The following is a 16,517-nucleotide window of genomic DNA, read 5'->3' on the forward strand; positions in this document are numbered from 1 at the left end:
GTTGGTCAGCAGGCGCCTTCCTCTGAAATTAGCCAGCACAGATATTAACACACAGCCTGCAAGTGTCCGTGAATGTGTCACAACACCCATGATTGACATGAGAGGAAGAAACGTGGAGGGATGGTGCTAAACGGATACTTAGGCTCAGTTTTGAAGCCCCATTAAGAATTGATAACCGTGGGAGAGAGAGATATGGATTTCTTGCAGAGAACATCTCCAGCAGACACACAAACACACGCACCAAAGTGCACGCACAGCCCACTCTTTGATGTTAATTGCCGCAATGTCATTCATGATGAGTCAGGGAATCGCAGAGGTGTCTGTGAACGTGATGCTCAATGTGAATGTGAGGGTGGCAATTAAAAAACGGTGCGTGCGCGCGTGGCCACGACCTCCGGGGGGGAATCCAAATGCACCACAGTGGTCAGACGCCTGCCACACCCTTGTGGAGTAAACAAAGGCATCCGAGGCATCATCCGTGGGAAGATGAAGGAGATGAAGGGGGTCAAACAAGCGGGTGTGATGCTGTTTACACAAGAGGCGCGAGGCGTATCTGATGCTCAGCCTCAATATTATAATTAAAACTGGCTCCTGCTTATAGATGAGAGGTTATCTCCAAAAAAACCGCCCCCTCGCTTTTACGCGCACATGCGCACGGCCGCGTTTACTCCACACGCGCACGCACACATTCCCAAAATCTACCCCTTTGTCTCGGTCGCCTCACGGCGGTCGCCCCGAAACAGGAATTCAGCAGGGAAAGGAGGAGAGAAGCGTGGACCAGACTGTCTCCTCCCCCCACCATAAGCGCACACACCACACTCTCTCCTCCCCCTGTACCCCCCTCACCACCACCTCCTCCACCTCCACCTCCTCCTCCTCCACAGCCCCATGCCTTTGTGTGTGTATGTGCGCGCTGTGAGGCTGACTGCGTACCCGAAAACCGCGTGACGGATGCCTTGCATAGAGAATAAGCTTTCTGTTTTTGGAATTTCAAATGTGTCCGTGTGATAGATTCTGTGGGAAAACTTGCAGGTGCAACTGAAAGGAGGGGAGGAAGCAGCGTGGACGCACGTGAATCTCTCACTTCTCCAAAGCCAGGAAATAGAAAGGAGGAACGCGTTACCAGCAAGTGCCGCAAATTGGACTTTTCCACCATCAGCAGCCCTCCTCTCTCCTCTCTCCTCTCTTCTCTCTTTCGCCATCCCTGCTCCTCCTCTGTAGGTCTCCCCACTTACTCCCATCCAGCCTCATTCTCTTAGTCTCCTTCACTCATCCCAGAATAGCCTCACACCGGAGGAGCGCTCTCTAAATATCAGAGGGGAGGTTTCTTTTTTTTTTTTCTTGTGGATTTCGGGGTGACTTGGGAGCCGCTGGAGAGGATGGATTAAAGGGACGGTGTGCAGACACGCCAAACTGGAGCAGCACGCACGACCACGCCGGGGGGGAAGGGGGCGACGGGACTCGGTGAATTCACGGAGCCCCCGGGACAGAGGTGAGTGGCTCGGGCTGTCCGGTACCATCGCAGTTCTCTCTCTTCCCTCCCCAGCATGCATGCATCCCACCCCCCCTCTCGACAGCAACCCTACCGCTCCTCCTGGCACGAGCTGAGAGGCGAGCAGGGAGAAATCTGCACATGGTTTTCACGTTCATAATTGATGATCTCATACGCAATCTGCTGATTTGTGCTTGTGGTGGAGTAACAGCTATGTTATCAATAGCCCATACGGCATTGTGTTGCTTTATTGTGGCCCCTTTTATATGTAGTAGCTTCAAAAAATCAAACTGTAAGCACCAGAAGGGGAAACAGTAATTAAAATTAAATGCAACCATCATACTCATCTTTAATACAGCTTTTGCATTCATATTAATATCATTAATACCCTCCTAATATGATGCTTGAACTGTTTTCCTATTTAAAGGCAGGTAATCTGAGTTGTGTAAACCCTCCTCCACATTAAGTGGAGCATATGGCCCTTTATGTCTCTGAGGCTGCTGAGGGCCCTGCAGTGGACATGGCTGTGCAGCTACAGTAGCACTGTAACTTTCTTGATGGATGAGTGCATCAACTGTACTGTTATACTTTACGGTCACCTCATTAATTCATGTTGAAGTTTATCATGTTTGTTAGCCATGGATCATCGTAAGAATGCAGACTTAGTGTAGACAATCTGATTTTAATGTTCGCTTAATGGTCTGTTGGAAGAAGGGATCCATGTCAGTGTTATACTAAACCAAATGGTAATATTGTAAATACTGTATAGAAATCTTTGCTCATACAGAAGCATACCTACATACATTTTCATATGGCAAGTGCTTTTTTCCTTCTAATTTGACAAAATTCAAAATCCTGGTGATGTTATGAAAACATGACACTTGTCAAATATCACTTTGTCTTGGACATGATTAACTAAAATCTATGGTTTTCCTAAAGCAACATCAAAAACACATTTTTAAGGCAGCATCACACATTTAAAGCCGAAGAAAGATCTTCCTCGTTCACTAAAAATCATAAATGTACACCATCGACATGTTTACCAGTCATTTCAATCATGTCATAGCCCCTTAGGTTCAAACACTGTTATATTGCACCATGCTGAGACTGCAACTATCAATTATATTGATTCATCTGCCAATGATTTTCTATATTAATCAGTATATTCAGTTGTTTGAAAAATGTCACCAAATAATGAAAAATGCAGATCAGTTTGCTAAAGCCCAGTGACATGCTCAGATGTTGTTTTAGCCGACTAAAACCCAAAGATATCAAGTTTATTATCACATAAATCAAAGTAAAGCAGTAAATCCTCACAGTGTTTACTTGAAAAATGAGTCATAGTAATCCCAAAGTAGCTGCAGACTAATTTGCTAATCAGCTAATTGATTAATTGTCTGATAGTTTCAGCTCTGTGCCATGCAGTGCCGTACTACACTTAAATGAGTTATAATATACAGAACATATAGGCTATAATAGTGGTTCTCAACCAGAGGTCCAGGAACCTCCAGGGGTCCAAGAGGGAGTTCCTGGGAGATCCCCAGAAAAAATGGAAAAAAGTTTAATATATTTACAGGTTTTACTTCCTCCACAGCTCTCAGCGGGCACTGGACGTTAGTATGGCGTCAGAAAGACGTTGGACTCTTACGTCAGACGGACGTTAAATTTTGGTTGGAATGAAAATTGGGTTGACGATATTGCACAGTGGTTCAGTAGTTAGCATTGTCACCTCACAGCAAGAGGGTTCCTGGTTTCGAACCCCCTGTGTCAGCGTGGGTTTTCTCCAGGTACTCCGGCTTCCTCCCACAGTCCAAAGACATGCAGGTTAATTGATGACTCTAAATTGTCCGTAGGTGTGAATATGAGTGTGAATGGTTGTCTGTCTCAAATGTTGCTGACATTGGCGTGAGATTTTTTGACAGACAGTCGATTTTGTTTACTTCACAACATAAAACCAACAAAATATCAACGTCATTTCTCGTCAGTATTCTATGTAAGATTAATGTTGGCATTAGACGTTGTCCTGACATTAAATTTTGGTCACCCTATAGGCCCTGACACACCAAGCCGACGGACGGCCGTCGACCAAAGTCGGGCTGTCGATGAGCATCTGTCACCCTAGTTTTTGCGTAGTGTCCGCCGGCGTCGGCGGCTTATCGGCCAGTTGAGCATGTTGAATCAGTGGCGGAGCTTGTCGGTAAGAGAGATCACTCTGATTGGCTGTTCAGGTTTTATTTCCTCGCCCCTGTAGTGAGTGAATCTGCCTGTAATGAAACCGGGGCAAACCTGTGCTTCCTCCTCAGGCTCCACTTCACTCAGCTGCCAGACAGACCCGCTGCTTCTTCACACTTTAACCTGAATAACAAACCAGAGCTAGCTGGGAGCAGCTAGCGGAGCGTTAGCCGCAGCATGACCGGAGGGAAGCACAGCCAGTTAGCCTCCGTTAGCCTCCCAGCTAGCCCCGGCTCTCCGTTTGGATCCAACCAGAGCACCGAGCCCCAGTTTGTTATTCAGGTTAAAGTGGGAAGAAGCAGCAGGTTTGTGAGGCAGCTGAGTGAAGTGGAGCCTGCGGAGAAAACACCGGGACCGTCTGGATGTAATAGTCCGTATAGGTGCTGCGGTGCTCGGCTGCACAGATAGGAAACCCCTCGGCTGACAGGATGTACCACTCTCTCACTCCGCTCTCTCTCACGCAGGCACAGAACGTATGTGCCACTTGGCCGTCGGATGTAGTCCGTGTAGTGTGTTCAAATGCAACTGACACAGGGCGACGTGAGGTGACGTGAGGCGACGTGAGGCGACATGAGGCGACATGAGGCGACGTAGACGACGCTACAGTTGGCTTTCGTCGCCGCTAGTTCTTTGATGTCGGTTTGGTGTGTCCGCACCTTAAGTCCATCTATTCATCCGTTTTCAACCACATATGCGAAGCCGGGCAGCAGGCTGAGCAAAGTATCCCAGACATCCCTCTCCCCAGCAACACTTCCAGCTCCTCCTTTGGGACCCTGAGGCGTACCCAGGCCAGACGAGATATTCAATCCCTCCAGCGTGTTCTGCATCTGGATGCATCTGACCTCTGTGGTGTTCCTGGTGTTCCAGGCCACCCTATGTCACAATCTAAATTCAACCAATTATCAACCTCCAACCAAATAGGTGGCCCGGTGGGTTATTTCCTCAGCTGTAGTTAGCAGCTGCAGAATTCAGGTTGTAATCGTATCTGACAACCAAAACCTTTCGGATAGAGGTCCCTGAAGTAGAATCTTATCAAATGGGTGTCCGTGACCAGGGGTCTCATTTATGGAACAGTGTGAAGGATCCATACTTAAAATGTACGTATTGACAAAAGCCATGAATGAGACCCCTAATGAGTATCAATTTACGGGTCCTTGACATGGAAAGGTTGAGAACCGCTGTGCTGTGCTCTAATATATAAATGGGTGACAAATTAAGAAATACCAGAACAAGTGAGAGGAGAAACTTAACAAAGGTAGATGAGGGCTCACGGCATGGTTTGATAACCCTATAATTCAGTCGTCACTAGATCAGCATCAATGGGGATTCTAGGCTGGCGTATTTGACAGCATTCTCCAACACCATCACTTTAGGTTACATGTGTAAACCCAGTTCTTAGAGTAGCATGAGTGAGATTCTCATAGTGAGACATCGAAACGAAAACATCAAATTAGGGATTAATTTTAGGAAGACTGATGTTAATCCCTCCAATAGTCTCCCAGACACATGGAGAATCTATGCCAAGAAGCGCTGAAGCTTTTTCTTACTGAGACATTTGATATTTGTCACCTGTCTGTACATAAAGCGTACTTACATACTGTAGATATATACATGTACGATATCACCATGAATCTTAAAGTAACTCAACAATAATCTGACATAAAAAAGTCATTGCACTACACTGAACTGTTCCAAACCACACTACTCTGTACTCTAACACTTCCACTGCGTCTCCGTGTTGGTGGTCACTGAGTCTTGTATCTTCCTCGCTGTCTGACAAGACTGACAGACTGTTTCTGTCCACCGCAGGCTATACAGCCCACCTCAGTCACACACACACATGCACACACACACACACAGACGTGACATGCATTGCTTAGACTACACACACATGCAAACGCCGCCTTGATGTTGCAAGCACAAGCACACAGCATACACATTCTGCGGTCTCACACACATATGTCGAGCCCCAGAGGACAAATGCTGGTGTGACAGATAAACAGGCTTCTTTCTTCAGTAAAGAGGCTCATTCTGTGTGTGTGCATGTGCGTGTATGTGTGTGTGTTGGGGTGAGGTTTAAGTGCTGACTGGAGTAGGTCACTGAGACCAAGCGGCTGTGAGAGTGAGACCCAGGACCCAGCGTCTTCCCTAAGCTGCTTTCAGCTACTCTGGAATCCATCCATCCCAATATCCTCCCTGTCTCTGATCCTCATACCCCCCCAACCCCCCACTAACCCCCCTGTCCCCCCACCAGCACCACCAGACATACGCATATACACAAACTGGCGCTACACTCCTCTGCTTTTATCGTTCCTCTTCTTTACGTCTTTGATCTCCGCTTATCTTGTCCCCAGTTCTTTCCTATTCTCCTTTCCTCTCCTCTCTTTTCCTTTCCTCTCCTCTTCATTTCTAGCGGTCATGGAAATTAGACTGTAGAAGTCTTTGATTCTCTGCCTCACACCGCCTCAGGGTCAGGCCCTCTTATCTTGAAGAGAAAGAGAGACAGAAAGTGAGGAAGGAGGATGGAGATTAAAAGAAGGGGGGAGAGGTAGGGAGAGAGGTGTTAAGACAGAAGGACAGATGGCGAGAGAAGGGAGGGTGCAGAAGGGTCGAAAAAGCAGAGACGGGGATTTGTACACAAACTGCAAAAAGACAAAAAAAGTGAAGTGAAAGAAAGTGCCAGTGAGGGGGAAATAAGCAAAGCTAAGCAAACACCCAGCAAACGACAATAAAACGGAGAGACAGGAGATGAAAGAGGCAGAAAGAGGCAGAGATGCCGAGACAGCTTTCAGCCAATCTGAGTTTCTTGAAGGGAAGTATTTTTGGAATGAAGCTTCAGATCAGCTGATTTTGTGCTCAAATTCAATCTGCCTTAAAGATTGTCATTTTGTGTGCCAGAAAAAGGAAATTGCGAGTAGAAAACCTCATTTACACAATAATGGGAGGACAAAACTCTCCACTGAAAGCCATTCTGGATAGTATAATTCATTTTTCGTTGGCTCAGCAGGTCCGTGACACAAAGTGCAGCAGGTTTCATTCAACCTGGTCTCACTACCAACTCGCCAAAAACTGATGATTGGCTAGTGACCCTTGACATCAGACACTGATGCACAGAGGTACCCTTAGCGGCGGTATGAGAAGCACTGGGCAGTGGCAGTTTTTGACACTCCTGGCAATAACTCTGCCATAAAGGGGGAGGAAGTCCGAATACGGCGGGAGGGAGGCTGTATGGGTCAAACAAGCTCAGAACTTTTATCCTGGGGTCCACTGTTTGTGTCCCATGTGAGACCAAAAGTCAATTGAATTATTTGAACATAGTGTGCTAGTGTGTGTAGTGACAATCATCACGTGATGTTACTTTATGTTAGTAACAACTCGGGCTGCCCCAGACTTGTCACCCGCATGTTTACGATATTAATTTAATTATTAAATAATGTATTTTGGGTGGGGCAACACAATGGTTTGAGTTGAAGATGTGAGAAAGAATAGTATCAGTAACATTGTTAACACTGTGCTACATTACAGAGAAATACAAAACCGTACTAATGAACCTTCATTAATATAGGCCTATATTTTATCTACAAGTGCACGTCACACACTGAGCCGCCTGTTAATGACGCTGTGGGCTAATGGGCATGTAGCTACTTCCATGTTTCAGATGATACGTCATGTTTGTAGTCGACCAATGAAGATGAGTTTACATATCACCTTGGGTTCGTCCTTCACCTTCTCAAAATGATTTCAAAAGGATTTCCTGCCTGACATGTTATTAACTAGCTTGTGGAATAACCGCAGGTACCAGCCCTGGAAATTAGGGGCCAAACACATGCTGCATCTTAAACTGCTTGGTAGTCTCTATATACAGACTGTAGAGTCTGTAGGCAAACCCCAGAGATCTTGCCTCCGGAAGAAGAGCGGAAGAGCCCTGGTTTCCGGTTGTAGGCTGTTTGTAGTCCGCGTGATATTGATCAATCACGTTTGAGCCGGCTGCAGTTGTTGCCAGGTTAATTAACATAATTGGCGTCATTGCAAACTCTGAATTCATCGCAATGGTTCAGCATATTTACTTATACTGTATATAAACGGAAGTCGGAAAGAGAAATTCGCCTCCTCCGCCCAAATCAAACCAGAATGCCAAAAAATTGGGGGTCTGCCCCCAGAGGCTGTATCACCGGTGTGGATGACACACTCGGTTAACATGGGCTCCGAAAGGAAACTGGCTTTGCTTCACGGCGCTTCGAGGCTATTCGCAGCGCTTCCGCGTCCGGTGTGGCCCTGGGGTAACATGATCAACTTTTCCGTATTTATCAGACTGAATATTTACAGAAGAAGGGAAAGATATCTGTCAGCTGTGATTGGTTCGTAACGTGACTCCTATCTGACTGCTGAGCGTGGCCTCTTCCTGTGTCTGTCCTTTCGAATTAAATTCCCACATGGTCCAGTCATATAGGTTTTGATTTATTTTGACAAGGTGCAGCTCCTAACAGAGTTTCATGTTTTTTGTTTTGTTTTTTTTCCTGCCACTAAGCAACTAATAAAGTCTTGCCGACTGATAACCTTTCTGGTCAACTAACGTATGTTCAACTATTAGAGGGCAGCCCTGGGTGTCCAGAGCTGATGCTCGAGGGTGGCTAGAGTGTCTTGGTTGGATGTGCAGAGCCACTGAACAACAGTCAGTATTTAGGAGTTGGGAGTGAGAATGTGTTGTTGCACACCTGAGTGACACACCTCTGAGGCTTTTAAGCAAAACCAGATCCTCACGTTCATCATATTGGTTGGTACACAGTCTATATTAACAAGTGCGAATTTGCAATAGCTGCAACCATGTATACATATGCATCCATGCGTTGGTCCATTTTACCAATCAGCATGAACAGTTAATCAGCTTCATTTGGCTCAAAACAATGTTCTCATAAAATCTTGGCCCAATCTGTGAATCCATTTGGAACCTATGTGCCTCTTGGCAGGAGGCCACTCCCATCCCCCACCCCTATTTTAAGCCAATCAGCAGAAACACAAAATAACACCTTCACACACACACACACACACACTTGACCTCAATGCTAAATATCAGCCTACTAGACAAAACTGTGGCTGCCAAAGGGTCATGTCAGTACTGACCAAACAAAGCAAACTGAGATATCGGGACAGATGTGGATGTTGGAGTAGGAAACCAGACAATCCAGACGAAGAAAAAAAGAGAGGCGAAAAGAGAAGTGTTAGAAAAATGAAGCAGACTGGAAGGAAAAGGGAAGTATATATGGAGGGTGATTGAGAAGGTGATAAAGGAAAATGGGACACAGCGTGGTAAAGATGGTGAGATTGAGTGACGGAGAAGGAGGCAAATGCAAGACAGATGCAGAGATAGAAGGATGGGCAGAAATGGGGAGCTGTAGGGAGAGCTGTGAATATTTAACACTGTTTAGTTTTCCATTCGGGCCCTTGGCTCTCGCTTCTCTCTGAGGCCTTCTGATCGCCTACAGGTTATTGATGGCAGGAGATGTCGGCATGCGTGTATGTCTATGTGTTTGTGAGGCGGATGAATTTGTTGTCTGGAAACCACTTGGAAGTTAAAAGCTTCCCTTGGAATTTAATATTTCTGTTTGTAGATTTCGCCCTGACTTTTCGGCATCTAGAGCATCTTAATAACCTTGTGTGTCTGTGTGCAAAGACTAATAATGCACCTCATTACCAACAACACCACAACAACATTGTTCTGAATACATTTTACTAATGGGAGGTCTCATTTTTCAAACTAATGCATTGTAATTCATGCACTGTGAAACCTCTCGCCAGCCTTTGAAAACTTATCGAACCTATGTTTCATTCATCAAACCGAAGGAAGCTGGAGTGGCTTTTTGATGCTTTCAGAAATATTGATGGTGGAAATCCATGAAAGTGCTCTGAAGCCTCGTCCCTGACACCTCTCTGCAATCTGTTATCCCAACAGGCTGTGACTGGTCCCACCCCAAGATGACGTCCCCCAAAAACAAAGCCAAGAAGAAACCACCCAAAGACAGCATCACGCTGCTGCCATGCTTTTATTTTGTAGAGGTACGTATAAATAGATTGATGAATCATCTCTTTTTATACATCAATGCTTGGTCAACATGACTCACTAGATTTACCGAATCGATCACCGGCTGAATCAGTCGCTCTGCTGTATGGAGTCATACCAGCAGTGAGCTTTTATGTTCATTGCATCTGGAGGCATCTGACCTCTACTGAAAGCAGACTGTGATGTTTTTCACCGGCAAATATTGTGGTGTCATCGCTTTCTTCTTGTCCCTTGTGTGTGTTAAAGGTGTGTGTGTTAGCTGTGGCGGTAGGAGCTGAGATAAAACACTGGATGAATCGCACCTTTCCAAGCAAATATTGGATGCTAGTCACTCTTTGCTTTGTCCTTGTCCTTGTGCGTGTGTTGGGTGGGTGTGTGTATGTGTGTGTATGTGTGTGGGCGTACATGCCTCTGTCTAGCTCCCCATCGTCCTCTCCTCCTTGGTGTCCCTGTACTTCCTGGAGCTGACAGATGTGTTGTCCCCGGCAATGGTGGGCTTCCGCTGCCATGACCGTGACCTCTCCATGCCCTACGTGGAGACGGGTGATGAGCTCATCCCTTTGCTGATGCTGCTGAGTTTGGCCTTCGCTGGTCCTGCAGCATCTGTAAGTCCATCACACACACACACACACACACACACACACACACACACAAACACACACACACATTGTTGGAGGGGATAAAAGGAAGTTTCTCGCAAATTGAAGGGAAGTTTAAGCACCACTGACATTTTTGGGGCAATTGTGCTCTTTTTCCTTGTTGCCTGCAGTTTTTAAGGCATGTGAATGGTAATGTTAGACAAGCTTAGTTCAATTCATGGATGCCTATGGTACTGTGTGCCAAATTCTCTCAAAAGCCGATAAATATTCTCTTAAATTTTCTCAAAAATGCATAGCTGATCCAATGGATTTTTACATGGTGATTTATGTATTCATATTTTTTCCTAAAAACAAAACAGGATTACATTAAATCAACCACCGGCAACAACAATCATGGCTAAAAGCAAAATTATTACTGACTCTGCTATGGTTCCAAAAGTGTGGATTAAATTGCGGCTTCATTAGGCCTGGGGTTCCTGAATGATTTATGAACAGCTCCGGACTTTTGTTTTTAAACCTAACAAAGAAAACCTAAAAAGTAGGATAAGTAAATCTACATTGGAAGTTTCCTTTGTAAAGAGACTGTATGCATTTAATGAAGGGAAACTGTACATTTCCTGTGAACACAAAAGTTTATTTTACAGGACAATATGAATATAAAGAGCTGAAACTGACTGTGTAGGGCCACTGAGCAAGTGTCTGTATATGAAGAGTTGGGAGTGAGATACTAGGAGTGTGTATGGTATTGATAGTTTTGCTGATAAATGTGAGTCCGCACTGGATAATGTGTATTGTTATTAAAAAGAAGCTGTTTCTTGATCCAACAGAGAGCTTAGATAGGCTGTGCTCGCTGATCTTGGTTCTGACTCTCTAGCCTTTTAATTTCACTATTGTGTAATGTTACCAGATTTTTTTCCACTTGAAATAAAAGCATTAGTGACTGCTCTAGTGTTTAGCAGCATACAGAATTATTTCAATCGGGAGAGACTCATTTTAATAGTAAAAGAATATTAACATGTGCACTTAAGAATGAAAAATGTGAAATGTTTTTGGCGATTACCCCACCTGGTGTCTAGATGCTGGTGGTGGTAGAGGTGGTGAAGATGAGATGAGAGGAAGATGGAGAAGTGCTGATGATCTGGATGAGTAGAGGAATGAGCCTTTGTTGGGCTCATCCTGGACTCTGGATGCGATGGCTGGAGGTGAACGGGATGGAGGAGGGCGCGACAATTCTGCCTAAAAAGACAGCTGACAGCAGCAGAGGAGAGAGCAGATTTAAAATTTTGCAGTAGCATCCTGATTGGCTGAGAGAGATCATGGCAAAGTGTGATTGGATAACTAGAAGAGTGAACACTCATAGTCAGCTGATTAGAAGAAGTAGTGGGAGCGCAAAGAAAGTCTTCCTGATTGAACTTACGCTGAGCTTCATTTAAAGGAGGTGTATGTGATATTCAGAGCATATCTATAATTCAGAGTCTGGGGTGGGATAGTCTGTACACGGTTCTTAAGATGGAGGTGTCTGAGCCTACAGCCAATAGCTAACCGTGCTAACTCAACGAACAGTGCTAACAGCTGCAACCGTACTGACAGAGCTAACAGTGTTACCTGTGGGGAAACTGGAGGATGGGCGCTACGCTTCCACGACAGCACCATCCTGATAACAGATAACCATTGTATGTGAACGGGGGCGATGGCGGTAAGCTAGCCAGTGGGACACTCTCAGGTCCCGCTCTGACTGTTGTATATAGCTCGTTTAGACTTGGTGAATGTGAGGTCAGAGTCTTTCCTTGTAGCTCTGTTTTGGTCGCCACCAGCTCCTGAGAAAAATATCTTTTGCCTTCCGGATGTTCCACTTTCTTTAGTCTGAGTGGGCGGAAGTTCGCTGCATAGATCAGCCTCTCATTGGGCGGAACAAGCCACCCGCTGAAGTCCCGCCCTACCACCTCCGGTTGCAGTTTTCAACACGTCATTTACTAACTTTTGCTGTGTTTGATCTTGCGGGGATGTAGCCATTTTTCTGCCATGGTTCGCGTCCTGTAGGCGATATTTTTGTGGGCGTGTTACACCAAAACCTGTTTACCCCCGGCAATATTTTTGCAAGCGCACCGTTGCTGTGGCACCGCCCAGAACGATTGTGATTGGTTGAAAGAAATACAAGCAGCCGGGGCGTTTTTTTTTCTCCAATCTTAAAGTGAGAGTCGGCCCAGCGAGACCTTTCTTTTCTTGAGAAAGGTCTGGTGAGCGAGACTACGCTTTCTTTAAAGCTAGTTGCTAATATTCCTGTTGGTGCTGGGCAGGTGGAGCACAGTTGGTTTATGAGATCTTTGTATCATCGGAAACTGATTCCACTTCTGCAAACTGGCCTGATAGGAGGAGAATTACAGTCTGTACCACCTAAAGCCAAAAAGCTTGTTGAGTAATAATACCCTGCGGCTTTGTCATTGAGCAACACTTCATCCACTGTTCATGTAAAAATCTGGTCTAGTGAGGCTGTACAAGAATAAAATCTTCCCATAGTGGAGTCAGAGGGGTAAAATCTTGTCTCAGAGGATCCGCAGTCTAATTTGTCGTGGGGTTTGGGGGTTTGTTCGTGCGCTCCACACACACATACATCACGCCAAAACACTTCTTTACCAATGCGTACATCACACACATATATGCAAACGTATGGCTTCTCCAACACTCACAGAACAAATTCAGTCTCCCCTCAGAAATGCAGAATCAATGGACACGTTGATAAATACACACCTGACATTCCAACACACACCATCAACCATGCCACAACCCCCCCTCTCCCCAATCAATACACACACACTGCTAATCCATCAGCAGCATGGAAACGAGCCGAGCTCCCCAACACTCATCTATCACTCTGATTGGAAGTGATCACTATTCAATAGCACCTCGCCTCCATTCTCCCAGTAGCTTGCTCTCACCGTAGATCACAATCACACAAATGGATATTTGACTTTAATAGCGCTCTTATCCTTTTTCCTCTCCTTTTCTTTCTTTGCTCCTTTTTATATTCCTCTCTCAGTGCCTCACGCTGTGCTCTAAACAACATAAATAAATACACAGAAATGAGTTTTTCTCCCACATTTTACCTCCCTCTCTCCCTCTGTCTGTAGATCATGCTGGGGGAGGGCCTCATGTACTGTTTGCAGTCCAAACTGAAGACGTGTCCCAAGTCGGAGAGCAGCATCAATGCTGGAGGCTGCAGCTTCAACTCCTTCCTACGCAGAACAGTGCGCTTCGTCGGTACGTCCAACTGCTAATCCTTCTGGGGCTTTTTCGGAGGAAGTTTGGGAGGATAAATGGCAGTTGTTATGGACAGAGCCGGAGTTGCGGTGCAGTTTGCCTTAGGGGCCATCTTTCAGAGGGTCTCGTTAACTGCATGGTTTGTCAAACAGAATTATTTTCTCATAAATGCTTTTTCTGTCGGTGATGAAGAAGCATATAAAATGATCCAAGACAAGCACCTCACTGAAGTGAATCCTTGTGAAGTGTATTTAAGTACATTAGTAGCTGTGTAAGCGTGACAGCACTGCAGAAGCCGTGTTCAGGCTCAAATGTGTTCGGATTTATCTATTTTGTTAATTCTTTTAAGTACTTTTCAGTCTAGACATATATCTTTCTCCTTTAGAGTCATGCATTGCATTGTGTTTCGTTTCTCTTTTTGAGTCATTTTGAGCTATCACTGTAAAAATAACGAAAATATGATAGTTAAAGGTACAATGTGTAAGATATTGCTAGAGTTATAGGGTGCTTTCAGACCTAGAGTTGTCTTGCTTTGGTTGGAGTCACTGACTAAATTTGTTACTAAGTTATATAATTACCTAGAGTTGGTTCGTGTTCTCACGGCAGCATTTACAAGTGGACCAGATCAAATGTCTGTGCGACAAAGCTGCTCTTGATTGGTCAGAATTTCCATGTGGGAAAAATCCAGGAAGTAAACCAAACGTTGAAGAAGAGTACACTTGCAAGATAAATGTGACACTTTCTAATGTCACAATGGAGGGACAACTACACAGGTTGATTTTAGCGCTGCTCATCGTGGACTATATTGCTGTCATTGTTCATTTTAGTCAAACCATACAGTTTGAAAACGAGGCGCGGCTCCAACTGGAAAACAATGTTTTGATGCATTGGATGTGCTGAATGTGCATATTAAGGCAGTACAGGAGGAGGTGCACATTAATAATCCTCCAGGACTGTAACATGCTCATGTTTAACCCAAACAATGTGTCATGTGACTGCAGTTGGTTCAGATCCAGGTCGGAACACGTTCTCACCACAAACGAACCGCACCAGAGTTCGTTTGTGACCGGACTTCAAGAAGGTCTCGGTCCGGTTGTTTTGGTGCGCACCCGACTGCGATTGCTGTGTTCACACCTGCCCAAACGAACCGCGCTTTGGGGGCAAAGGAACTTGAGTTAGACTGAACCGAACCAAACAGGGCAGGTGTGAAAGCAACTTTAGTTTACCATCAGTACTGCCTCAGTTCTTGGTGGCATAGATTCAACAAGGCACTGGAAATATTCCTCATAGATTTTGGTCCATATTGACATGATAGCATCCCAGAGTTGCACCTGGTGTGGTCTTCTGCTGCTGTAGCCCATCTGCTTCAAGGTCGGACGTGTTGTTGGTTCAGAGATGGTCTTCTGCAGACCTTGGTTGTAACCAGTGGTTATTTGAGTTACTGTTTCCTTTCTATCATCTTGAACCAGTCTGGCCATTCTCCTCTGACCTCTGGCATCAACAAGGCATTTTCACCCAGAGAACTGCTGCTCACTGGTTATTTTCTCTTCTTCGGACCATCCTCTGTAAACCAGATGGTTGTGTGTGAAAATCCCAGTAGATCAGCAGTTTCTGACAGACCAGCCCGTCTGGCACCAACAACCATGCCACGTTCAAAGTCACTTAAATCACCTTTCTTCGCTGCCACGTGATTGGCTGATTAACTATTTGTGTTAAAGAGCAGTTTAACAGGTGTACCTAATAAAGTGGCCAGTGAGTGTAAGGGTTACATTTTTGCCCTAGGATACTTTGATATATGGCTGTTGGTTGACATAGTGATTCCTGATGCAGCGTATTGGTAATGTAAGCACATGGCTATCAATACAGAGGATTAATCCTTCAAAGTAAGGTCAGTGGGAGAGAAACACGTCTCCATGTGTATTTCACATTTGGTCGTTAGGCTATCAGCAGAGTCGAGGTTGTGAAAAACTGCCTGCTGAGAGTAGTTAAGAACAAAATGCTGTTGTTGTTAAGATGGAAATCAGTTTCGGCTCAGACAAATTGCTCCAGTTACCAGCTGAGCCTCCAACTTGATTCCACTTTTTAGAGTAGGGAAATAAGCTAATTACATGCATTAAATGAAGGGTGACTTGAAAAGAAATAGGCATGATATAATGCTCCATGGGAAATATCTTGAGGCAGACTTTGAGCTTTGAAGTGAAAAGAGTAATTAATTCACCTTGCTAAATTTCACTGTCTGCAGAAAAGCTCTCACAACGTAACAAACTGAAGGCTCGTGGTGTCACTTCGGGTTGTTGGAGCAAATTTAGTGTCGGTTTTTTTTTTCCCCGCAGGTGTTCATCAGCGAGCAGCTCATACTGAAGAAGTCACCAGGGGCTTTTAGTTCATCTACTCAAAGCCGCCTTATCGTTTCTATCTCTGTCTCCTGCCTCTTTCTCTCCCTCAGGTGTTCATGTGTTCGGTCTCCTGGCAACAGCCTTGGTGACAGATGTCATCCAGTTAGCGACCGGTTACCACGCCCCGTTCTTCCTCACCGTCTGCCAGCCCAATTACACGGCCCCAGGAGTGTCATGTGACAATAATGCCTACATCACACGGGACATCTGCATGGGGAAAGACCAGTATGCCATCATGTCAGCGAGGTAAGACAGCCGACAGAGATAGAGAGCTTCAGTTTCGTTTATCAGGATCCTCATCTGCTACTGCAGCAGCTGCTATTCTTCCTGAGGTCCACAGCAACTTTACACTTTACAGTGCACAAAACATCTCACATATAACACTTGAAATAACAGCACTAGACTATTACAATAATTAAGATTTATGTTTTTTAATGATTGCATTTGGTAAGTAACCGCCAGTTTGGGGCTTAATTTTGCTC

The 16,517-nt window shown here is 45.2% G+C and overlaps 1 protein-coding gene across 1 annotated transcript in view; it reads left to right on the forward strand.

Moving 5' to 3' along the window:
• The first annotated feature begins 893 nt into the window (after positions 1 to 893).
• Positions 894 to 16,517, forward strand: part of LOC117266604 (phospholipid phosphatase-related protein type 3-like) — a 29,685-nt gene continuing 14,061 nt past the window's right edge. The window contains exons 1-5 of the mRNA XM_033641859.2: positions 894 to 1,492; positions 9,675 to 9,778; positions 10,202 to 10,387; positions 13,510 to 13,639; positions 16,086 to 16,281. Of these exons, the coding sequence (XP_033497750.2) occupies positions 9,698 to 9,778; positions 10,202 to 10,387; positions 13,510 to 13,639; positions 16,086 to 16,281 (593 nt within the window). The 5' untranslated portion in view covers positions 894 to 1,492; positions 9,675 to 9,697. The remainder of the gene's footprint in view (positions 1,493 to 9,674; positions 9,779 to 10,201; positions 10,388 to 13,509; positions 13,640 to 16,085; positions 16,282 to 16,517) is intronic.

Source organism: Epinephelus lanceolatus, chromosome 15, assembly GCF_041903045.1.
Source record: "Epinephelus lanceolatus isolate andai-2023 chromosome 15, ASM4190304v1, whole genome shotgun sequence".
NCBI classification, from domain to species: Eukaryota; Metazoa; Chordata; class Actinopteri; order Perciformes; family Serranidae; genus Epinephelus; species Epinephelus lanceolatus.